At 48.2% G+C, this 25,866-nt stretch overlaps 1 protein-coding gene across 1 annotated transcript; it reads right to left on the bottom strand.

The window, feature by feature from the left end:
• Nucleotides 1-4,015: 4,015 nt before the first annotated feature.
• Nucleotides 4,016-24,119, bottom strand: LOC144152966 (decapping and exoribonuclease protein-like). Its single transcript, XM_077684567.1, has 6 exons — nt 23,662-24,119; nt 19,922-20,151; nt 18,719-18,989; nt 15,513-15,648; nt 11,578-11,663; nt 4,016-6,696 (listed from the first exon to the last, which is right to left on the bottom strand). Exons 1-6 carry the CDS (start codon nt 24,084-24,086, stop codon nt 6,573-6,575), a joined length of 1,272 nt encoding a protein of 423 aa, XP_077540693.1. The 5' UTR covers nt 24,087-24,119; the 3' UTR covers nt 4,016-6,572.
• Nucleotides 24,120-25,866: the final 1,747 nt, after the last annotated feature.

A 25,866-nucleotide genomic window follows, 5' to 3' on the forward strand; every position in this document is an offset into this window, starting at 1 on the left:
TTGTGTGCGCAGCTCCAGTTCACGCCGCGTCCTCCGATGGCAGTCCACTGGAAGAAATTAGCGACGGATTGCCGCCTTGAGTTCAGTGAACGTGGCGGTTCGGTGACCGGCAAGCTGGTACGTACCACTGCGCTGCTCGCTTCGTAAGCACGACTGGCACGACACGAGCGAGCATATTGCTGTCGCTGAGTCCCATGGCTGTCTGGTAGTGCGTGAGAGCCTCAGTGAAGTTGGTCACGCTGATGGTATCCTCGTAACCGCGGTAAACTGGTATTTCCAGCCTCACCAGTAGACTTGACAGCTTCGGTTCCTCCAGGGAAAACTTTAGAGCGCCTGAAAGGGACTCGATCAAGCTACTGGCTTGCTGCAACAACGAGGTTGCATCTAGGGGAGCATCTCCGTTAGGAACGACTGCGTGCGCGGCGAGGGGTCCGCGGCGGGGCGAGAAAATTCTCGCTGGTCGTTCGGTGGCTCGGCGGCCGGATTGTCCGGAGATTTCGTGCGCCCAGCCCGCTGGTGTTGGCGAGTGGCGCTTACCGAGCCTCCGCTGCCCCCGCGTATGCTACGACAGCGTACATGGTCTACTGCCGCGTTGCTCCCGAAAACGGGTGGCCTGTGCGACTCTAGTGCGACCCAGGGACCCAGGCCTTCAGCGGTGACGTAGCCGGTGTGAAACGGCGCGGGGGCCACCGCGCGCCCCGAGAGTGGCGAGTACGGAGCGCACATGAGTACGGAGAGCTCCCGCTCGAGCCTCGAAGAGCAGCGCGCTCCCCAAGCTGTGGTTGTGCTGGTTGTGCTACAGTCTCACAGAACAGGGAGGATTGCTGCAACCGCGGCCGCGGCCGGCTGCGTGCAAACCGCCGCCAAAGTGGGCTTTTCCCGCCAAAGTGATGATGATGATGATGATCAAAGGCCTCCCCTTTGAATCGGCGTAACGGCATGCGCCATCTAGCCTTACTTAAATTTAGTTAACCCTCAACTCAGATTTCTTTTTAATTCTGCCCTGCCGCTACCCCTGCTTGGGATGACACTTTATCGACTTATCTGCTTTTTTTCCACCAATACTACAGCCGCTGCTTACTCCAGAGTGGGCTTTTCCTGCGGCTCCGGCTAACGGCTAGTCGAAGAACCAGGCATTATGAAGCGTACCATACGACTGGCATTGAAAAACATCAATACAATATAAGTGTTTTGAACGTTGCTGATTTTTATGGGGTTATACAAAATTGGGAGCTTTTATTTTTAGGCGTTGCCGTAGACATCTAGTGTGGCGACACTGTTGGCGAATTCTAAAGCAAAAATGGCGACTTTCGGCGACTTTTTGCTGGCCGTCTGGCGATATTGACCCAAAACTCAGTGGCAACCCTGTCCGCGCTACGCTTGCTCGCTCTCTCTCGCATTACCCGACGATTGCTCACGCAATTCGAGTAATCGACCCAACGGAAACGCACAATGGAACCCCCCTCAGCGTCGCATCACACCAGGGTTCCCGCGAGGGGAGGTGGGCGTAATTTTTTTTACTGCTAAGCAGTATACGTCTAGCCCATGTCCCTCCCATTTTCATTTCGGTGAAGCTACTTTACTCGTCACCGCCGCGGCGCCGACGCCTCATTCACAACTATTATTCCCCTCGCCACCACCAATGCCTCTTTCACACGTTGCACAATCGGCTGTCAACGGCGGTAGCGCCGTTATCAGATGATTTCGGAGAATCAAAAGAACCGTCAACGGGCGCAAAGAAGACTGAAAAGCGCCGCCGCCGTTGCCGCCTTAAATTCCATCTCGCCGAGTAGGTGCTCTTTCTTTCCGGTTGAAGAGCAACTTTCCCGGTTGGAAGGGTGGCGTGAGCCCTCAATTTGTCTAGAACTTGAAAGGCCTTCCGAGTGACATTTTCGCCGGTGTCTTTTATGCCCATCACCGACAGCCGGTTTATGCGTGCGCGAGTTGTGGGTGGCAGGAGGGGGGAATGCATGCGCAGCTGGGCTTAATGCGCCTGCCTATGACATTCCCGTTGTGCTGGTGGGAGATTTAAATGTGGGAGTCTCATGGCTCAATGCACAGTCAGCTGTCCTCTGCAACTGAGCGATTTGGGTCTGGGTCGGTGTGTTCCACAGACAATGAGATGCCTCTACTGGGCAGTGAAAGGGACACCCACATATGTGTGCGCAAGAATAAATCTCAAGGCCTTACAGGCTTTAACTCGCTGGATGCACGTCGTTCGCTTGGAGGAAGAAGAGCAGCAATTAGACAAGCGTCAGCCCGAATGGACACACGAATAGGCGTTAAGACAACAAAACGCAGCTGCCGCTGCCGTCACCACCTCAAGTTCCAGCTTGTCGAGTAGCTGAGAATCCCTCCCGGATGGACAGCAACTTGCCTGCTTGGAACGCCGATGTAGGCCAGTGTTACTTGTTCAGCTTAAAGGGCTTTTAGAGCAACATTTTCGACGGTTTCTTTCACTGCTAGGTACGCCCACAAAACCATTTGTCGGTTTAGGTTATAGGTTTATAGGCAGTTATAGGCTTCATGCCCTTACTGATTACATGTCCGCTGTGCCGGCCGGTGGTCTAAGCGTGGACGTTAAACGGCCCAATGCGACCTGTCCGGTGTCCTCTCAGTGTTCTAGCGGATTTCGTAAAGTACCTACATCGTGGCAGTGAAACAGATTTTTGAAGTAAAAATGCAAAAAACCGACCAAGACGAATTGGCACACTAAATTATAGGGACAGAGCAGTCTTTTTGAACCAAAGTTGTATTTTGTCTTTGCGGCCACTTTAACTCCAGCTTTTTAGTGCAATTGCTCCTGCCCTAACACAAGCAAATGATGCCATTTCAAAGCACTAGCTCTCTTTACTCACCTCTTTCTTGCAGCTTAAAAGAATTTTGGTTTAGCACAGGTCACAGACTCTGCCCGTGCTCTCGTTCAGCTAACGAAACATCAAACAATATGGAGGGTTTTAGAAAGCCAGTAACCAGCACAAACGAGTCTTCCCCAGGTGAATTGCACAGTGTTGTCCATATTGCGAATTTTATTAAATTTTTTCCTGTAAGGCAGCAAAGTATTAAAAGCAATCTGCATGTGAGTGCATCACGAGAGCTTCCCAAACAAAAATGAATAGGCAAATAAGCTCTTCGTTTTTATGAAAATGGTCCCCAAAATATATACAAAACCAAGGACACATTGCACTGTGTTAGGGCACGATCGACAAGATCAAACTGTACAGCTGTTTGACAAACACGGCATATCTGTGTATTGCATATGAGTAGAACGGGGGAACAAAAGAGCCTGATGAATGAACACAAAAAACAACAGGAGGGGGATAACCCCAGCACCACCTTCAGAAGAGTACGAACTATGTAAGAACTATGTTGAGAAAAACAAGCTGCTTTCATAGCTGCCACCAACCATTCTCTCATCTGAAAAAATTGAAGCCATTCACTCAATGTGAAAGCTGTCGAAAGTGCAGAGCAGTGAGTTGCCATAATGGGCTGTACCGTTGTTATCCGCTCACTGCTGCCACCCAATGTAATTCAAATTTCCTGCCTTCACAGTGCCCCTGCCTGAAACTGCGCCAGCGGGAGTTCTGTTTTTTTTTTTGTGCTTGCTTTTCCTCCCGCACATGCCGGCGTTGCGCTGCCACTTTTTTCCTCTTACTATCGTAAGAACCAACCCAATGAGCATTCGTAACTAGACGAACGCGGCGCGGCTGGTTAGTTACGTATATTTTGCCTCAAATGTACCTGCAGTTTTCTTTGCGCTAAACAACGGGGAGATGTAGGACAAGCGCCAGCGGTTCACGAGTTTCAACAGCTTATGACTATATAAACCGCTTGGCTTTCGAGGCCTCTGGGTTACGCCGCAACGACAGAACGCCGTGTGGAGGTCTACTTGGGTCCAGTGAGCAAGCTACGATGACAAGGTGAGCCCCTAAAGTGGTGTGCACTTAAAACAGACACGTCTTCTGATAACTTTTCTTTCTCATGCACAGACCACCCACGAGGGACAAAGTCAGCCTTTTCTTATTATTAATGACAATACTTTATTACATGCGAAAGCCACACTGATTTGCGCACCAAGCAGCTTTTCACAAAGCATAGTAGTTTGAGCACGCTGCGTTTAAAACGGCATGAAGGAAGGACACAGGATGTCATGGGGAAACAAAGATTGAAAGATGACCACAAAAATGCCATTTTTCATCTTCACAGTTCAAAAGCTAGTAATTCCCGTTCACGTCCCAATCGGCTGAACCAGCCTTGTGCTTCACTTAAAGCGCTGTCCTCAGTAACTACAGTACATGCGGCCTCTCATTTCTTGAACCAATCTTCACGCAAAAGCATCCCAAAAATAAATTGCTTCTAAGATAGGCATTGTCAGTATTTTCAATGCCAGTGGAAAAATGCTAGCTGAATTGGCGTAGAGCTTTTTGTGAGGACAGCTCGAGTCTTTTAAGCGTTTCTAATACTACGCTGAACAAGGCCCAACTTCACAAGTTGGAGCCAGCACGCTTTAGTAAAAAAAATGCTGAGGGGTTCTACAGCTCACAGGGTTACTTACATGCCTGTGACTTTGCATGCACAACCGTTCCCTTGAGTGGAAGACCCAGCTATGTGGGGAAATTATTCAGCCGAGCAGTGGGTTATTGCTTTCGGGTTATCAGCCAGCTTCCTCACATTACGCTTTGCGCTGATCTCGGCAGAGACAAAATCAGCAGAGACAAGAGCAGCCGTCAATTCAGTTTCACCAAGAATAAAACAAATCATGACAAACACTTTGCTTGTCATGATTTGATTGCTCGATTTGATTGCTCATCAAAAACTAAAGGGGAGGCTACAATGGAAGAAATATGAACAAGAGATACGAGGAAGTAGTTTGTAACAGTTTATAACCGAGTCTTCGGCAACACGTTAAAATCGTATCCGAGCACAGGCCTGACATTCTAGAAAAAGCTTGTGTGCGAAATTGAGGTTTGTGGCCCAATGACTGCAAAGCACAAGTTCACTGTGCTAGGAGCACACGGCTTCAGGAACACCACAACTGCCTCTTCTAAATCGCCACAAAAACAAACTGCGGAGCACGTGGCATGAACACAAGAGGAACAAATGAGTGGAACGCGCAAAAAACCTCGGTCACCTCTTCGAAGACTAAAATGACGCGATTTCTTTTTCCTTCTCTACAGGAACGTTTTGCTCCCCTTCTTCGTACAAATGTCCACCGGATCAAGGCATCAGGTCTTTACACAAACCATCCCTACAGTAACAGTATGCTGGACGGAGCCTTACGGCACTCTTACTCTGTATCCCAGCAAACGGAACAGCACTGGATCACTCAACGCCAGACATTGCATAATCATTCCCGCAAAGTTGAAAGAAATTTTTGCCAGGCTGCGAGCATGTTTTCACCAAACTTTCCCACTGACTCCTTTGGGCCGAAATCATTAAAAAATCGTTCAATCATTCTTTGGAACAATGCCCACACGTGTGGAGTTGCTGGAACTCACTGACTGCTAGGTTTGCAGGTCGCCAAACAATGGCTTGCTTACTTCCATTTTCTGAGCTCTCGAAACTTACAATGTGCATTTGCTTGCCGCAACCGAAACGGTTACAGTAATTCATGCTTTTTCCCGCGTCCCATTACAAAGGGTGTCAAACTAACACCGCAACCATAATTAAAATAAATTTGAAACTCGAACAATCAAAATTAATTCTGCAACATCAGAGAGCAACTTCAACAAAGTTGTGAAGATTTGAAGTGTCTTTTAACAAAGTAGAAAAAAAAAAAAGAGCACCTCAAGAGCGCATCACATCTCGACAATGATCTTTATATAAAGCATTTTTGAACACCCCGTGGACCACTTTAACGCAAATGAAAATGGGGCGTTGACCACAGCAAATTAAGGTAGCCCCTGAAAGGCTAGTAGCAACACAAATCTTTAGGGACAGAAATAATGCGCAAGATGTTATAACGTGGCTGTGGGAGCGTGCACTGGCTTTCTAAGCCAGGGCAGGCAAAACAATGCCACCATAAATAAACCACACAAATACAATCGTCCACCGTATCTGACGCAAGCAACTGCAAAGAGTGACAGCAAACAGCTGAGCAATAAGCCTTGGTGAGAACAAGCACTCAACTAACAAAAAATTCAGCGAAACTGGTTGACTGCATGTTAACTTTGGTTGTTGAAGCCCAGAAACGGTCGTCATTCCTCTACACACCGTTGCGTGAACAAAGATGAACAAAGATGAACGGGGCTGAACTGAACTCTCATGCGTGCAGGCTTAGGAAAGTGCACTGGTGTAGGGCGTCGATTGAATCGACCGCGCCGTCTTAACATGTTCCTGCCAAGAAACGCTGAACTGATGAGGAAAGGAAGCACTCGAAGGCCACTTGCCCTCTCCTTGAGGCATTGATGCCGAATATGACCCGGCACCTCCTCCCACGATGGTGACGCCTAAAGACCGATTGCACGCTGGCAGTTCTGTGCCACATTATGGAGATCGGCGGTGTGTGCGCCCTTCTTGAGCACGAGAGGACGACGAGCGGTGAGTGATGACGAGGTGACGTGACGGGAGGGTCACGTGGCATCCTCGAACGCCTGCAGGTACCAGTCGGGCAGCACAAAGTACTCGCCGGGGTCGGAGAGGTGCGTGCACACGATCTCCTTGGATTCGGGCAGGTACTGGAACAGGTAGACCACCCTGCACATGTAGCGCGGGAAAATGGACTGATTTTTAGAGCTCTACGAAACCTTTTTTTTTTTCTGCTAAACATATTGGTTAGGCACTAACTACACCAACATAAAATGCAGACGATATAACACCCTTTCCAGTAACATCAGTGTTTAAAATGTTTTCATACATCATAGTCGCGAAAAAAAAAAATCCAAATGAAAACTTGTCAAGTTAAGAAAATGTTGTATAAACAAACTACCGAAAGCAGAAAAATTTTAAAATATACATTTTGTAGGGAAACATTTCAAAAACACGTCCTAGAAAAGATGTTGACGTGCGGAGAACAGTTTGTCCGATATTAAAAAAAAAAGAATGTTAGCGTGCGTGGTGCCCGCACCATGCGGTCACACCCAACCTCCATTTCAAAATGTGCAATTTTGGGTGGTTCCCTGTAGGAAATCTGGTGTTTGACATTATGAGAGGCACCAATTTGTCCCCACGTAACGTAAAAACATCTTGTCAATGACCGACTTTGCATTTACGGCCAGCACAGTATTCGGGACAAGCATGCGGTGCGGAAAAACATGCATGAAGTTGAAAACGGAACTCGGTGGTTGATGCTTGCTGACGTTCACTGCCAGTTATCTCTCAAAACAAACTTGCGGTTTATTATCATCTTCTGACCCACTATTGTAGCCCTACTTGAGCTGAGATGCACTACAATCGTGCCCTGCGAACTTTGCCCAAGTAGCAGTTGCGCAATAAAAAAGATCAGCGCAAAAAGCTTCCTACATTGCAGCGCCACCTAACATTTTTCAAATGAAACAGTACAAAAACTTATCGGAGACTCTGTCCGAATAGACAGTTCAACTAAGCAGCAACATTAGATACCCGGATATACCCTTGTATGGAAATGAAACTAGCCGGCGAACAGTTGGCAATGTGCAAGGCCGGTTTGAAGCAATCACCCCGTCGGAACTGATATCTGGCGATTGGGTGTTATCTTTTGACTTGTATCGGAAGTTCTTATCACAGAAACTGGGTTAGGGTGGGATAAAATCACAAGCGGCATGCTTTTTTCGAGGATCAGTAGTGGACACTCGAGATATCATGGCAGATAGGCCTGAAGTTGGGTACCTGCTAATAGCAACAAATATGAATTTCATGATGCAGATACGAAGCTGCAATTGTTGTGAACTGTTTGCGAATGGTCCTATGGTAGTAGAAGTACAACACGACTTAATACAACATGCTCAAAGGCAATAAAACTGCCTAAATCATAAAATAACTTTGCAACCAGGCACTGCCTGACATTTTCAGCCGATTTCACAGATTATTACTATCACAGTGCAATCCTGACAATTGAAAATCATTTTACGATTCCCCATTTGAGCCCAGATAATAAAAAACAAATGCTGATGCGGAGTAATTACGAGTGGCACGCCTCCTTCTTTGGTAGCCGTGACGTGCGATGACCACGCCCCTTTTGCACACCCGGGTGACGCAAACGCGTGTCAAAAATTACGTTTTTGTTGCAAAAATTAAAACAAAGTTGATTTTGAAAGGGCATTTTCCGAGATAACCTCAAATAGCTTTACGTGTTCCAGAAACGCCTAAAATGCTACGAAACAGAGCTCCAAATGTACCGTTGAAATTGAACGATTTTGAACAGGCGCAGCAACGAAAGAGTTAAAATGCGGTTGCCCAAAGCACAATACGGTTTAAGTGTGCATTTATGGCGCGGGCCCGCTGATCGACCGGCGCAGCTAGGGCATTGTTTCAGGGTCGCGAAAACAAACAAAAAAAAATTTGGAATCAGCCATTCCACGCAGTATACGCTCCCTGCTCTCCTCTAACTTTTACACGAAAAAGAAAAAAATAGGCACCCTTTCGTTCACGTGTTTCCTTTGCACTAACGGGATTACCACAACTGCCTCTGTTTGACACACTTTTGGAAGATAGCAAGACCCCCCCCCTGCACGTGCGTTAAAGGCCAACTGCACTCAAAATTTCGACCGCGCGAAATCACTGTTCCTGCATAGCATGACTAAAAAGACCGCGATGTACGAAGTATTACGCTTAAAATGTGCGTAATTACGCCGCAAGCGACCAGCAAAAATCGACGATTTTGAAAACGAAACTGGGCAAAATGCGGCCATTACGGGCAGGCGGAAGTGACGTATCAGCCGTCGGCGCGAGCGGCCAGACGGCCTTGGCCTGACGGCGCGAGCTATACGGACCGGCCGGCGCGGCCGGCTCGGCCAGCCAGAAGGAGAGAGTGAGCGCGCGCGTGCGGGGGTGTGGGAGGCGCGCGGAAAAGCGAGCGCTTGTCCCGCAAGCACGACACTATTCGTGCGCTCCGACAGCAGCACACCGTGTAGGCATGATGTCGCGACGACACTCGAAAAGGAGAGAACTGTACGGTTAACGAAGTGCCATGAAAGCCAGTCGTACCGGCGCGAAATACGAGTTTCGTGGATTCTCCCGCTGCGAGGCAGGCCGATCGGCCTGGACGGCTGGCATGTCACTTCCGCTAAATGGCTGTTTGCGCGACACGCCGGCAGGTGCTGTGTCGTCTGCAAGGCGTTATTTTGAGTGCCTGAAACTGAATAACCACGCATTGCACAGAGCTACCGCTCGCGTCGCAGTAGTTTTCATGGTACCTACTACACATTTCGAAGGCATTTAGCCAGGGTGAAATTTGAGTGCAGTTGGCCTTTAAGTTGTTCCTATTATAACGTTGTGCAGATAACCAACCATGCTTTCCCTTTTTGAACATCTACAGATAGCGAGATGCGACATTGGAGGTTTTCACTACCTGTATGTTGTGCTGATAAGCAACTGCATTTGACATTGGAAACGCAAAGTGGGGTCAAAAAAAAAAAAAAATGCTTGCGCTTTTATTACATTGTCCTGTGGCATAAGAAACGCAGTAAGACGCTAACAAATGCAGCTGTACTCCCTCAAAATACAAACACCAAGGAAGTTAACTCTCTCGTTACGGCGGAAAAATGACGCTTCCACAAAAAAAAAATTTTTTTTCTTTTAAGCAACTGTACACATGTAGCATTGTTATACTTAAAATTGTAGCTCATAGTATGCCCTTTCAAATGCATAGCAGCAGTATTGTGAGAGGCACAATTATTCAGTTTAGTTGTCAAATAAACAGAAAAAAATGCACGAAAAGTATAAACACGACATAAATAGGCAATTGTACTAAGCCAAAAAATTATTTTAGGAAATTTAAGATATACAAGTTGTTCATATGTTCCTTCGCTACCATTCGATGTATCCATCAATCCTGTACACCATCTCTTGGATTTTAGAAGGCACCCGCTGTGCTTGCTCAGTGGCTAAGGCGTTGTGCTGCTGAGAAAGAGGTCGTGGGTTCAACTCCCGGTCTTGGTGGCCACTGTTCTGATTGAGGCGAAAAGCAAAAACACCCATGTGTAGCGATTTCGGCGCACGTTAGAGATCCCCAGGTGGTTAAAATTAATCCGGAGCCCTCCACTACGGCGCGCCTCATCGCCTGCGTTGCGTCGGCGCGTTAAACCCTACAATCAATCAAATCAATTTTAGTAGGCCCATCAATCTAGCGGCCTTGACGGTTGCATCACTCAGTGAAATCACCGGGAGAAAGCAAACGTAAACAGTGCAAGTGCAGCGGAAGACGTTCGTTCTGCTTTGTGCTTTGTTTTTCATAGAAGGCCTTGCAATTCCTTCTCTTCTCCAACCTTTTTGGCCGGTGTTGTACAGGATCCATAGGCGGAAAGTAAACTAAAATGAGCTATCTTGGGTTAAAATTTTGCTCTCAACGCGGCCTCTGCTGTCAAAATGTAAACAAATGAAACTGAAACTGAAAAAGGAGTTGGCAATAAATACTCCAGATGGTGATAGTTGTCTGCAGGGTGTCGTTTTGAGTTTTCGCAGGAGGTTTGAAGCAATCAGAACTCCATGTCCGATAGACTATGGCACCGTAATGAAAGAGTTAAAGCCACACTCGAGGTTTGAAAGACTGTGCAGCAGCTTGTAAGAAGCTGCTGCAGCCGCCGATGTGGTGGAAAAAAAAAGAAAAAAAAAAGAAAAGAAGAATACTAAGTAAAAGATCGTGCTTCTGTTTTTAACGGGCCTTCGTTTGAGCGATGATAAACAAGGAATGGCTTAAGGGTAGGTTGCGATGTGGTTGGATTCGGCACGTTTTTTTTCTTGTCCAGGATAGTACGCTTACAGTGTGGATTTTTGTCGCTTCCGCAACATATGATACGACCGATCCCCACTGTAGTTTAAATAAGTTCTTAGCACACCCGTCATGTGAAACTGTTTACTAGGCTGGCATTTACCATGGTGTACCCCGAACTTGGAGGCTCACTAAGAGGGTTCAACTTAAAGTGAGAGCGACTCAGCGAGCAATGGAACGGAAGATGGTAGGAGTAACATTAAGGGAAAAGAAGACAGTGGAGTGGGTAAGCGAACAGACACGTGTTAAGGACATATTAGTAGAGATTAAGAAAAAGAAATGGACGTGGGCAGGACATGTAATGCGTAGGCAAGATAACCGTTGGTCATTAAGGGTGAAAGAGTGGATCCCTGGAGAAGACAACCGTTGCAGGGGGCGGCAAAAAGTTAGATGGGCAGATGACATCAAGAAGTTTGCGGGGATAAATTGGTCACAGTTGGCACAGGACCGGGATAATTGGAGATCCATGGGAGAGGCGTTTGCCTTGCAGTGGGCGTAGATAGGCTGGTGATGATGATGATGGCGTTATATGTTTATATACACAGACAGACAGACAGACAGACAGACAGACAGACAGACAGAGAGAGAGAGAGAGAGAGAGAGAGAGAGAGAGAGAGAGAGAGAGAGAGAGAGAGAGAGAGAGAGAGAGAGAGAGAGTGCTGCTCACTCACCCCGGGTCGTCTTGTGCAGCGTGCTTCTTGATGAAGGAGAGCAGCCGGTTGCAGAAGTTCATGCACACTGCACCCGACCACATGCCCTGCGCGACAGGGGCAAGGGGAGGGGAGGGAAGACAAGGAGGGACAAAGAAGTTGACGTCACGCAACAGAAGAGAACAGCAACAAAGTTGGACGGCCAATCGGGTGAGGAAGCATCTCGCTAACAAGTGTGCGCTGCAGCGAACGCTTAAAGGAGTACTGGCACCAAAACTTAACGTTCCTTCTTTATTGATTTCGTCAATGCTTAACGGCCTGGCGAACCCGAAACAGCACTTTAAATACTTGAGCGCACGATAATTAATTACATTGAACGGCCTGAAAATCATCCGTTTTGGTTTCCGGAGGGTGCGTGTGTGACAGAATCATGGAATGACCTCACTGTTTTGTGCGGACGTCAAATCATTGCAAAGGCCACAGGAAGCACTGTTTCGACCACCCCGCCGCCAAAGGTGAGTGGATGAGCTGCCGGAAGGCGTTAGGCCTAGCACTGCGGCGGAAATTTGATAACCGCTTTCAATGAAAGACCTGATGGCGGCTTTTGTTACGATTCTGGGCTTTAATATCGGCTCCTTTCCCATGTGTGAAACTTTATTTTTGACAAGAGTGCCTTTCTGGGCAGCGGTTATGCCGGTAGCTTTGGCTACGCGTATCACTTCGTGAACGAGCCAGCGCCCAATCGCCGCTCACCGGGCCGCGCGTGAAGTGACGTCACGATTTTCTAACGAGCGTTGGAGGCAGATGACTACGTCACTTTTTTTCCCTCTCACGGAGTGATGTCACGCTGATGTCCATTTGCTGTGCACCACCCCGCAAGCTGTTCTGTCAACACGATAAATCAGATCAAATTGAAGTATAGTCCACGCGTCGCAGGCTGCTCATATTTCAACCAGGGTATTCTGTTGAGTTAATGAAGCGAACTCCGAAAATTGGTGTCAGTACCCCTTCAATTAAAACACCGGTTTGAACATTCACCCTTTTCTTGGCATCCCATAAAATGAAGCAAGCAGCACAGACGAGCTCTCAGCCCTAATAACCGATTTAATGTAGCGAACGCTGCTGTTAGCAGCGAAGCTGCCTGGTGTTCGTTAATTGCAAGACCAAGCTTCATAGAACTTCTTGAAGCCAGCAGATCAATTCCCATCTGCGCCAATTCATCTTTGCTGTGTTGTTACCTTTTGTTACTTTTACGGTGCCATGAGCACTTTTTTGTTTTTTGATGGCGTATCTTCTCATTTTCTATAGCAAAAATTAAACAGCCACGTATTTTTAATTAAAAGAACAGTGCAAGTATCCATTACGTACAGATGTCTTGCCTCAAATATGCGTAATATTTTCTTTTTCGTCAACAGTGCTGACAAGAATAAACACTGCCACCAGATTTAGTAAAAAAAACTCTTCGCCTATATAAGCACCTCATTCAAGCATCCCTTCAGCTTGCTGCTTGTGCGCTTGGTGCCTGCTCTCGCCCGTACAAGGCTATGCCCTCTCCAAATCGCTGCGACCGTGTTATTACGCCTCGTCCCTTGAAAGCCTCAACCAAGAAATGCTTTTCTGTTAAAAATGAATGGTACAAAAGCATTCTGGGCCAGCGAAATAACTCCTTCCAATAGTGATGTGAGTGAGGGACCGAAGTAGCCACACCCCGCTGGGCACACTCGCAGCAAGGTGTTTAAACTTACGTCATAAGCATGCCTGGTTTGTGCATATCTTTAAGTGCCCAATTCAGGGACTGCGAAATATCAAGTACCCTGCGTTACCATTGTCAGTGCAGTGCCATTTTAGCAGTACTATTAGTGCCAATTATTGCCACAAACAAACCTGTGGTCAGGGGAACACGGCTTGCACGATTGATTGAGAAAGACTAAAACAGTTAGGTGTTCACTGTCGACCTTGGTTGTCGGCTCCACTACTTTGAGGACGCATACATGAAACCCTGTCAGCATTAAAGACGCATGAAGGACCTCAGTCTTATTAATGATAGCGTTCGCTATCTTTGCTTGCTGCGTTGCTGGCTCACTTATCAACCTCGACCATGTGAAAACATGAACGTGTAAAAAGAGCAGTATCATGTCTATTTCAAACGTGTGTGAACTTTTGAAACTTCAGCTGCTGCATGAACGGTGTTTGCAATTTAATTCAATTTGCAGTGCACTTTTACCATGCGGGGTAGTTTTTGAGCACTCAACATTTACAAATAATAGAGCAACAAAAGTTGGCTGTGCCGTGCAATGTGAGAACTTCTAAGCTTCATTGCATGGTATGCCCCTTTGGGTTGCCTTTCCCGCACGATGCCAGACGTGCGAAAAAAGCCTAACACGAGCAAGCATTGCGTGAAACAAAGGTAGGCCAACCCTGGTGTATGTAGCCAAGGCGGGAGATTACTTGTGCAGAATTGACAAGCCAGAAAGAAGTTCCCTGTCAATATAGTAGTGGTATGAGTGATGAATCAAGAGCTATTAGTCGCTGGCAATGCTGGAAGTAACGTCACACCAGCCACCAGCAGGCCTAGCAAGGGCCAATTACTGGACAGACTAGAGCCGGTCAAACATACTTCCTGTATTCAGAGTGTCTCGCGGAACCATCATTTCTCCACCTCATTGTATGCCAAATTTTTGCTCCACTCCTTTGCCATTTTGTCCGAACCTTTTATTTCTCCCACGATTTTTCGTATTTTTTACCAAGCATTAGCGTATGATGAACACACAGATGTGCTAAGTCCTCAGTACCCAAGTTACCTTTCGTTTTTTTTTTCTTTGCAGCTATGTTTTAGAAGCGCTATGGACATTAAAACAAAGATATTTGTAATCACTCTAATCAAACCCATTTGATACGATTCGCAGCCAGTTCTGAAAGTGAAGTTTCTTTTGGCTCTTCAGCCAGGTTTGGAGGGAGCTGCTGCTGCTACTGCTGTTTCATGGAATTGTGCGCCACTGAGTCTTCTCTTACACTCTTACACTTACACTTACACTTACTCTTACACTTACAGCGACTTGCAGGGGACAGCCCACTTCTCACATTCTCTGAGCTTGAGATGGTGACAGCTTTGTAGGGGAGATTGACACTTTCACACTTCTCCTCACGTCTCGTATTTCTCAACAAACTCCCCACCATTCTAAATAATCATGAACTATGCGAAGCACAATGACACTATAAAAAAAAAAAAAAAAAAGCCACACGCCAGTTTTCAACCCCAGGTATGTGATGACGGGAGCCTCACAATACGTTGTGATTCCCACCTCTGCCTGGCGGTGGGTGGGGGGGGGGAGGTCCCCCAACTGTTACTATTCGCAACTGAAAACGTTCATTCAATTTGCGCTCAGCTTGTACTATTTGCATCCGACTCACAGTCCCAAATGCGATATTCGCACGCTTCTAGTTGTCTTATTTTATTTGTGTCTGAGTGTGTACCTATGTTCAGAAACTTCTTGCAAACTAAACCGAAATCTTTTAAAAATACCTGCTTAAATTCAAACCACCATTCGTACTGCATTCACATTCAGAAGTTCGCATACCTCTCAAGCTAAGCCGAAAACTAGACGCGTTGAGAACGCTGCCACTACCATCTGTCGCTCCAGTGTTTTTGCGGAAAGTTCGTGCACTACAGCTAACAACAAGGCGCTCAGCTTGCACTGTGTATGCTTTGTCTTAGCGTCCCGTTCACTTCAAATGTATCTGGTCGTAGCACAATAGCAATACAGAGAGACACCAGATGTCTCACCTTCCCTTATTTTACAACTCTCCTCCTTCACAGTGTTTGACGCAGCACAGTTCTGCATTGTAAACCCTCCACCTCCCTCCTAACAGTCCTAGTACACACTACCGACTGCCAGCGCACTGCAGCAAAGATAGGTTAATAAAGGTCGTCAGAGTGCCCCACCGCCACAACCGACCTTTGCCCTGTGGGTCATCTCCCGGACGTCGAACTCCTCGAGGGTGCCGATGAGGCCGTTGTCGTCACGGAAGCCACACACCACGCGGGGGATGCCCACCAGGAACGACTGTGCCCACCACTTGAGCAGCTTGAACCTGCAACAGTGACAGCCGCCACCACGTCAGGGCTCCAGTAAAGGACAAAAGACTTGGCAAAAAAATAATGCGGAGACAGAACCGCAAGTCATGGACAAGTGACAGCGATGAAATGCCCAGGCGTGGTGTCTCTGACGGCACGGCACATGCCATTGCTTTAAAGGGCTCATGAAAGTCTTTTTTTTTTTAAACTGTGATTCAAGGTTGCATTTTGCAGTATGTTGTCTGTAAGTGTGTTCTACATGCCCTGTTATGTTGCTCCCTGCACGTGTCTGCAATATTCTCTTAATGTTTCCCCCGGCACATCTTTGTGCATTTGTCCTCATACTGGGCCTTACCTTGTTTTGTGAATTCAAGGCTCTCACTTATTCGACCTGCTGCTGCTGGCCAAAAACCTCATCACTGGTAATCACCAGAGTTGATGGTATGTTTTCTCCATAGACAGCCTCAGTGGTGGCACCATAATGAATACAGTCGAACCCCACTACAATGGACTCTGCTTCACCGAAATATTTCCATTTCTCCGTCAGCTAGCCATATAAGTCAATGCAACAAAGTCCAATGCAACAAAGTCCAATGCAACAACCATTTGTCTGGCTTGTTTTCGTTTCAACGAAATGTTTGCTCATTGGGGCTGGGTTTGAACAATTATTTTGCAATAAAATAAGTATAACACCAGCTATCTGTACTGTACTTTCTATCCTCGGTATTCAATTGCGTGGAATGCATGCAGGCAACCAAGTGTGCGCCGCCATATCGGTGACCAAGCGTCTGTTGCTAGGCGACGTTGTGCGCACGGCCCGCAGATCAGGCACCCCTCTGCTCCTCCATGCAACCATGTGAGTGCGCCCGTGGCCTCCGTGTCGCCGGCAGCCGATCGCAGAGCCCACGATGCGCCGTCACTCGTTACGTCGGGCTCCGCGGGATGGCGGCACTTGTCCAGCTAAGCACGACTGTGTTTCACGTTACGAACTCTTCGCCGAACACAAAGAATTGCGTCGAGTTCACTGTGAGTGCAATTAATAACACCTCTGTTGGCGCCACAGTTTAGAATAGGATTGGAACGGACCAGATGACGCACGCTGGTGTCTTTTTTTTTCTTCGGCATGCGGCCGCAGTGGCCCAGGCTGCGCCGTGTCCGTGGCGCATCGGCCATGTCTGTGGCTGTTTCCAGTGTTGCCAAGTGAAGAAATTGACCACTAAACTTTTCAACGAATACCGTCTATACATTCAAGGCGCTTAGTTTCTCCGAAAATGTGCGCCACACACCTATGCTACTTAGAAAAAAAAAGAAAAAAAAAAAAGAAAACGTAGATGGACGCCATTGTTTGTTGGTGATAACGATGTGGCTGGCCATATTTACATGAGGCACAGGCCCAGTTTGCTAAGCCGGAGCTACAGCCAATCCGCATCCAGTTGAAACTGCGCGAATGTGCTCTGCAGCTGTGCTGGCGCAGCGCCATCATGTATGCGTTGTGAGCAGCAGTCATTTCAGTTTTCCTTCTACAGTTCTTCAAAGTCAAACGCAAAAACAACGTTTTCCAGTTTAGTTTCAAACGCACATCACCCTACCTCTATCCCAAGCGCGTGCTCCCGATAAAGGCAGGCACTTGCTTGCTGTGCAAGGTCAGATGCCGCCATGCTCAGCCAGAGTATAAGATAAGCCTCCCCCCCACCCCCTGCCACAAGCGAAAGGGAGATTTCCCAGGACCTAGCAGCTATCCGCAAGTATCAGCTCGGTAGATGTGCCCCGTTGCCTAGCAATGTGTTTTGCGACTGCTTTTCTTCCCATGGTAAGGCGCTCTTTATGTGCAGGTAACAAACAGTTTGATACGTGCAGGTAACAACCAGCACGTTTCTTATTAATCCTTTCTGTAAAGATTGCACTATGCCGTCAATGATGCGGATGACACATGGTGGTATTTTCCGCATTTTTTTGTGCTTTGTTAGGGCAGGTTTCAAGCCACCGAATATCCGCTTCAATTAAAATTTTCGCACGTCCCGTCAGTTGTGTGTGTGTGTGTGTGTGTGTGTGTGTGTGTGTGTGTGTGTGTGTGTGTGTGCGCGTGCGTGTGTGTGTGTGTGTGTGAAATACATCTCTCATCACAATCTGCACTCCGACTAATTCCTCCTCTGGACTTTTCTTCCATAGTGTGATGATGCTAGAGAGACGTAAAGAAGAGCAGCAGGGGTCCACCACCATGCCATTTGTATTGTATGTGTTTATCACACAAGGGAATCGAGGGCAAAGAGCACCATGTCAGAGTGACTGGTCTTTCAGTCAGTAGTGTACAATTTGAAAGGACGCGAGGAGGCTAAAAAGTAAATAATCATCATCATCACCAGCCTATCTATGCCCACTGCAGGGCAAAGGCCTCTCCCATTATTCTCCAATTACCTCGGTCCTGTGCCAACTGTGACCAATTTATCCCTGCAAACTACTTGATCTCATCTGCCCATCTAACTTTCTGCCGCCCCCCCTGCAACGCTTAACTTTTCTAGGGATGCAGCGGTGGCGTAGAGGTAGAGCATCCGCCTCACGTGCAGAAGGAACGTGATTCGAATCCCGGTGCCGGACAATTCCCACCGGATTAAAAAAAAAATATCAGCGTATTGATGGAAATGCAGAATGGGGCTTGGGGTGCGGCCTGACCCCGGCGACCATTGCCAGTAACGCACTCCCTCACCAGAGCAGGATTGGCCACCCTGGTGTAGTAACGGCCACAACCTCCCACCTCCCATGAATATGCCAATTAAATCATTGGTATGGGGGTGTAAAATATCCTCAGTCTAAAACGTTGTTAAAAAATGTAAAGGTCCTGGCGTATACTATCTTGGAATTACACGCGGTAGGGAATAAGTTCTAAAAATCCAATATCTTGAATGTGAGTTAAAAGGCAGTTCGTGGGAAACATGGGTTAATCTGCTAAAAGTAGCGAAGCGTGTAGGGGTATGGCATATCTATAAAGTGACAGTGTCTAGCGTACTAAAATCCTGAACATTCAATCAGGATACCACCCACCATGCCGTCATGTTTTCCCTCACAGCGACCCATTACAGTGGCAGTCACCTGCAGAAGTTCCGGTACTGCTGCTCGGAGAGGCAGTCACGGGAGGTCTTGAGCTCGACGTAGGCGGCCGTCGAGCCCGGCTGGGTGCTGGCAGCCGCGGCCTCCTTGTTGCCCCCCGAGGAGTGCCGGTGGTGCGTGCTGCGGGGGTCCACGGCATCCACCTCGGCACCGAACACGAGCGAGTGCGACTCCAGTCGGCTGCGGACCACCACGCAGTACTCCTCGCACTCGTTCAGCACGGCCTCCGGGTCGGGGGCACCCCCTGGCTCGGCTGGAACATGCCAAAGGATGAATGAAAGTGAAAACTGTGCAAAAGGTCTAAAGATAAGGTCTAAAGATCTAGATGATGCTACGATGATAGTTTTCGACCCCAGTCAAGAGAACGTGCGGCAGCTCTTTTATCTCTTTTCGACACGGCGTGTACAATTGTACATGTGACTTTTAAGAGAATTTTTGTGATTTACAATCGTCATTATTCCCACTTGAACCATTTCCCATTCTACGGAACGGTGCTGCCATCTTACGAATGCCACGCGACGGGCTTTTTGCTTTTCGCCTCCATCAGAAAAGCGGCCACCGCGGCCGGGAATCGAACCCGTGTCCTCGTGCTCAGCAGCACAACGCATTAACCACTAAGGTAGGTGCTCAAAGAATAAGCAGAAGTTACTGGCAGAGTGTCATCTATGTGTGTCCCCCTCAGACAGACATCCAAGTTTTGAGTAAGTAGCAGAGGTGGAGGTGGGCGGGCGGTGTAATGCAGAGGACATAATGGGTGGACCCCTCAGCTGACAGAATGGCTGCCAAGGAGGGAATGGGTGAAAAATGCTTTCCTGGAAAGAGAAGAGTGTTCAAGATTTTTTTCTTTTTTTATGGAGTGGGAGGGGGGGGGGGGAAGGCCGGAGTCGTGGACACCACCAAGCCTGTTTTGAATGCAAAACCTGCACAGGTACATCAGGCACTGGCTTCTTGCATATGGGCCCAAACATGTTATTTTCGTTACAAGCGTCGCTCTCTTGTGCTGCACTGCAAAATCCCACCAATACAAAAGCTTCAAACTACCAACACCATAATACTCAATCGTACTCTCTCCTCTTCGTTCATGCACAGTCACAAGTGGTCTCTCTTTCACATCCCCTCCTTTTCCCGAACCAAACCTTTTTTACGCCCCCTCGCCCCTCCATTCTTCGAGGAGAGGGCACTCACCGCTGACCATGTACTGCTCGAACTTGTAGCCCCAGTAGGACATGCGCTGTCGCCGGGGGCAGGCCTCCTCGTCAAGGCGCCGCTGCCGCTCGGCGTCCGTCTCGAAGGCACACAGGTAGACGGTGCCCCGGTGGCGGCAGGCGGCCACCCGCCAGTCCTCCTTGGCCTCGTACGCCGTGCACGCCAGCCGCGTCAGCAGGCCCCGGTAGCACACAAAGTCCGTGTGCAGGCTGCACGGGGCACAGAGTGTGGAGGGACGTCGTTCAGCACTGCCCTCCTTACTGCATGGCACAGTTACTGTGTGCCGCAACTAGAGAAACTCTCTGTCGAGTGCAATTTACCTAAAACAATTTCCCAGCTGAGCTTCAAAGGGACTTCTAGGAAATATATGAGCTCCACTTGAGGGTGCAGACCAAAATTAAGGATTATCGAAAGAAAAGAGAAAAAATTCAGCTCCACTCCACTCTGTGAAGGTGCAAGACCAGTGGAGCAGATCAGAAGTTTTGAGTTGGCCACAAACTACGAGGCCGAATTCTACTGGGTTCCAGATTCCGACGGGCTTGATTTCCCGTATAGGGTCTACGTGACGTCACTGAATTATAGCCAAAACTTATTTGCGAGATGCAGGCCCTGCGGTGTTTTCGTTCTGCACCAATCGCATGAGACCCGCAGCCCGATATCTTCCGGCGACCTTCCGGATGCCCTCTGGCACCCAGTACAATTCGGCGGCCGCTCATACTGCGCTGTCGTGCCAGAGAAGCGTTCAGTGGGACTGTAGCCACACTGACGTCTTTCGTTCTCCGCCTCACAGTATTTGGGTCCCAACAGGCATCGCGCATTAACGATAAACGGGGAATACTTGAGCCATTTCAGGTTTCCGGATGACATAATCTTGCTGAGTGGGACTGCGGAACACCTGCAAAAAATGCTTGAAAAACTACCATCAGAACGCACAGCCGTGCGGCTAAAAATAAACATGAATAAATCTAAAGTAATGAGGAATAAGCATGCCAAAAGCACCCTCTTTAGCTTAGGAAACGAAACGCTAGAAGGAGTGAAAGAATGCAACTACCTCGGACAGATGGTTAGTGCTGATCCCAACCACAAGAGAGAAATTCGGTGCAGAATAAAGATGGGCAGGGGAGCGCTCCGCAAGCACTCCCAAAGAATGAAAAGTAAGCTACCTCTGTCACTCAAAAAAAAAAAAAAAATCTACAACCAGTGCATACTGTCAGTCACGACGTACGGAGCTTAAATTTGGCACCTTACTAAACACCTAGTGAGCAAACTTAGGTCACCTTAACGGGCCATGGAAGGAATAATGTTAGGAGTAACACTCATGGACAAGAAACGAGCCACATGGCATAGTTCAAATAAAGAAAAAGAAATGGACTTGGGCTGGCCATGTAGTGGGACGAACCAACAACCGGCGGACAATTAAGGTAACGGAGTGGATACCAAAAGATGGGTCTATACAAAGGAAAAGGCCATTTACCTGATGGAGGGAGAAATTAGAGAAATTCGGGGGTAAACTGCGGACTCGAGCAGCGCAGGACAGGAGCAGTTGGAGGTCAATGGGAGAGGCCTTCGTCCTGCAGTCGACCTGACTAGGCTGATGAGGAGGCATTGCACTTAGCTTAGCATCCGCAGCCCGCTTGTCGTTGGTGGTCTATTTGGCCGCACTTGCACCAATTTTTTCTTTACGGGTAGGCTTCCCTGTGCAACATCAAATGTGGGAAAGCCAGCATACAGAGATCAAGCTTGCACTGATGTTCTTGAAGTCCACTTCACTTCTGAACAAAACCACATTGCTGGGAAGGCATTTTTATAGGAGCTGTATACGCCATCTTACATCAAAATACGAAGTCAAACAGGTGACCGAAGTGAGAAATATAGGACACATAATGTACCTCTTGTACAACGTTGATTTTCTTTAACGTGCCGACGCTACACAGGGGAGAGGCGCGCAGTAGTGGAGTGCTCCGGATTAAGTTTGACCACCTGGGTATCTGTAACATGCGCCAAAACCTCAAACACACAAGCATTTTCGCTTTTCGCCTCCCAACAGAAACGCATCCACCGTGGCTAGGAGTTGAACCCGCGTCCTTGGGCTCAGCAGCACAATGCCTTCGGCCGGATTTAGACTGTTGCTGCAACTGGCGCAATAACTTTAAAGAACAACGTCATTTCACATCTCAGTCAACCGAACTGCATGACGTGCCATTTTTCTACATCCGTAGACCACGATATGGCTTTTGCGTCAGTAGTCTGCACATAGCCTGTTGCAACGTCGGCAACACAGACTGTTATTTCGTGAGAAACAGGTAGGAAATCCAGCAAAATTTTCGTGTTGATTGCATTTCTCTGTGACGGAGCGAGTGACAGAAAGTAGAGAACGATAGAGTGGGGGGGGGGTCATGCGGAAAGAGCTGCCTTTGAGAGTGGAAGAGCACCGATGTCACGTGACATCAGTCAAAGCACAATTCAACGTGATTCATTGGTTTGGTCGCACAGCGTCTCGACGGGTGTCGTGACTCCTGTCAACCTTTGCACGTATTGTAGAGTTGGGTCTGCAGGCAGTGCAGGGCATCAGAAGAGGAAGAAATGGGATTGGTGGCGACGAAACGCCAGTACTAGACGTCAACAAAAGAGGCAGCAGGCAGCCAATGCCACAGCCAAAGCTAGAGAACATGACCGCTGAGACGATTGGAGTGCAAAGCACGGTTGACACGGTGCGTGAGGAGTGTGCGAGAAACACGACTGTGGAAGCCGGAGCACATCGTGCACACTGAGACGAGCTTCAAGTTTACGAGGGAGAGAGATAAGATGCACGCACATTCTTAAAGATCCAGCAATAGATCCTCAATTGACGTTTTGACCCTTACGCAAACGCTTATTCTTCAATTAAGAAGAGAGGCATGGACAACAGTGGTGAACTTGGCGCGAGCCCCTGCCTTCTCCAGCATTCCTCCTCGCAATCTCGGTAATTAGACTGTGTGGCCTCCACTTGCTTGGTTGTTTTTGAAATCCAAACATCTTAGGGCCAAGCAAGACAACGTGAATGGAGTAGTCTTCCATGTGTGCAACTTAAACAGTTTCTTCTACGTCATTTGCTTATTCTTTTGCCACACTTCTTCGAAGCATCAAACTCACTATGCCCAGTGTAGTGTTTGGCCTGTTGTCACCAGGTAATTTCATATTTCCCGCCTTTTTTTTCTCGCAACGACGCTGCATGCACCAAGTAACGACACCCAACGGGTGCCGGCCAAAAGGGACTGGTGTTTTGCGCGGGTGAGAACAGTGTCTCGAGCCAACCAAACACTTACGCTTTCCTTGCAGATAGCCATTCCTACAAGGTACTCTATATTTCGAGGGCTTCCAAAGCACACCTGGCACTCGCAACGACCGTTACATGCAAGTAGAAAAAGATTTCGGGACGTACTGGACTGCCGTTACAAACAGTGCTTATTGAGAAGAAAAAAAAAAAGAGATCTAAATTTTTACGTGTATGCAGGGTAGCCCGCGCAAACATCTGTTGTTGACTCTGTCCGCGCTGGCGTAAGATGCCGATAAGAAAGTGCTTGGTAAGCACCGGCCAGCTTCGGACAAAACGAAAACACGCGCACCAACGAACATGTTTACCAACGAAAGCAACCGTACCAGTTGTGTTGTTAAGAGTTTCGAATCGAAAGCACTTTTTGAAACAGGCAATCACCGAGTCTGTAACGGTTATTCCTTGCCTTTTGTTTTCCAGCGGCGGTGGCGGGGTTTCGGCCGATGGCGGTCGGCCCGTCGAGCTGAGCGCGAACTTGTCCCGGTTACGAAGGATCCAGCGAAGCAGGCTGTCGAGCCGCTCGTTCACCGAGCGGTCCCTCCGTACGGCCGTCTCGAAGCCCACGTTCAGGTCCCACATGAGCCGGTGCCGGTGGCTGGGCATCCGTAAATACTTCATCTGCACGGCGCCCTCGACGAACTCGCGCCGTTCGCCGACCAGGGAGAAGTTGCCGATCTCGCGGGGCTCGCGAAAGCTGGGGAACTTGCCGTCCGAGTTGTTGACCGCATCGCGCACGCACAAGGACGCGATGTAGTCGCCTGGGACGGGACATTTTCGCAAAGCCTGCACCGACGGGTCCCCGCCGCCACCGACGCTCTCGCTGAGCGCCATCTTGACGCCAGCCAGTGCCGGTGTTGCCCGCGGCTAGACCTCCCCCGCGGCTAGATTCACAGTTCAGCCAGTTCAGCTTTGGTTTTTCCGGCGTACAAATAACGCTACCTTCTTTAAAAGGTCATTTCCATAAACACTGCCGCAAAATACTAGCCGAATGCTTGCCTCAAAATGCCAGAAAGTATTATACGTAAGTATCGTATGAATATATCAGTTTCGGTTCCCTTCTATTGTTTACAAGCTGCGCATGTTTGTAAACAGACGTTGGGGTGAAAGCAACACTTTCTTGCCCAGACTTCCGCAAAGCAGGTGCTTTCGCTTGCGTTAGCTCTCTTATTAAGCAATAAACTAAAAGGCCCGTCCACACTCGCGACGAAAACGACGGGAATTCCGTCGCTTTCTCGCGCGACGGTCGTTTTTGTCGAATGGGCGGTCCCAATTTTGTCGATGCGCGACGAAGCGACAGAAATCCCGTCGCTTTCGCTCGCTTTCGTCGCAAGTGTGAACGAGCTTTAGCGCTAACCACATGGAGCGATTTTTCCAGCGACGCGACGAGCGACGCGACTAGGATCCGCAGCCGCCGAACCGAAGTCGCTCGCCGAGGCAACCACATGACAGCGACTGCTCGAGCGACTGAGGATGGCGATTTCAGTGTTGCCGCACACACGCGCTTGGTACGCTGGTTGTTTGCAAACATTTTTTTGTTCATTTGTCATAAAAAGCATGACTAAAAAGTACTACGCCTTTCTACCTTGCTTTTTGCACTCCATTGCATCTTTAAAACTGGTTTGGGTTAGCGATAGCGCACGCTTTTCCTTCTGCGCCTCGTCTCGGCTCCAACATGAACGCCGTGAAGAATTCGCTTTCTTGACGTCGTTTTTCCCACACGGGTCTCACCCAGTGTGTGCGGGAGCCTTCTTGCTCCTGCTTCAGCGTGTACACAAGCTTTGCCACGCGAAGCTTTTTTTTCCGCTGCACCGCTGCGTGGATTTGCAGTCTTCCCCCCGTTCTCTTCCAAAACCGGAGGTTGCGTGCTTACGTAGGGGCTCTCCTATTGGCTAGTCGCTGAGGCCACTTCCGGGAGGCGAGCGACTGTTTCTGGCGACCCAGAACCGAGCGATTCGATGAGCGACTTGGTCCGCGGCGAAAAGTAGTTCGTCGCTAGTCGGGACGGGTTCGCTCGGCCGCTGCAACGAGCAATATGTTTGATAAACACCTACAACGGTCGGGCACTAACGTCTTCCGGTTTTATATGGCTGATCAATCGTCTTGTGCTAGGTTCATCGTCAGGGAAGTAGGCATTTCAAATTTCCATCAACACAAAATATACCCTTGAGCATGAACTAGATATGCATATACTCTTTTGGATATACTCTTCTAAATAAAAAAAAGTACTCATCTGAATGCGAGAAACTTTAATTTTTTATGCAAGTTTGGTTCATTCAGAAGACGTACTACTTTGTCGCCAAAAATTTAAACAATTAAATATTGTTTACATATATTGATGCTATGGGACTCTTCTATTTCTGGTTTCGGATGCGCCGCCCGTGGTAGGATTGTCTCCAAATTGCATGCATGGATGTTAAAAAAAAAAAAATACGAATTGCTTTTCGGTAAGCCCGCGGTAACTCCGGGACTGATAATCTAAGAGCTCGCAGTAACGTTGAGCCCAATTGATAACCACGTGACAAAAGCTAGCTATCTCTGGCGCGATTACGATCGCTGACGTCGTGTGCGCTAGTTGCAAAGTTTTAATTCTTCTATACTTCTTTTAGATGTG

This window comes from Haemaphysalis longicornis, unplaced genomic scaffold, assembly GCF_048455015.1.
Source record: "Haemaphysalis longicornis isolate Haplotype H1 unplaced genomic scaffold, Haemaphysalis longicornis Haplotype H1 scaffold_9, whole genome shotgun sequence".
NCBI lineage: Eukaryota > Metazoa > Arthropoda > Arachnida > Ixodida > Ixodidae > Haemaphysalis > Haemaphysalis longicornis.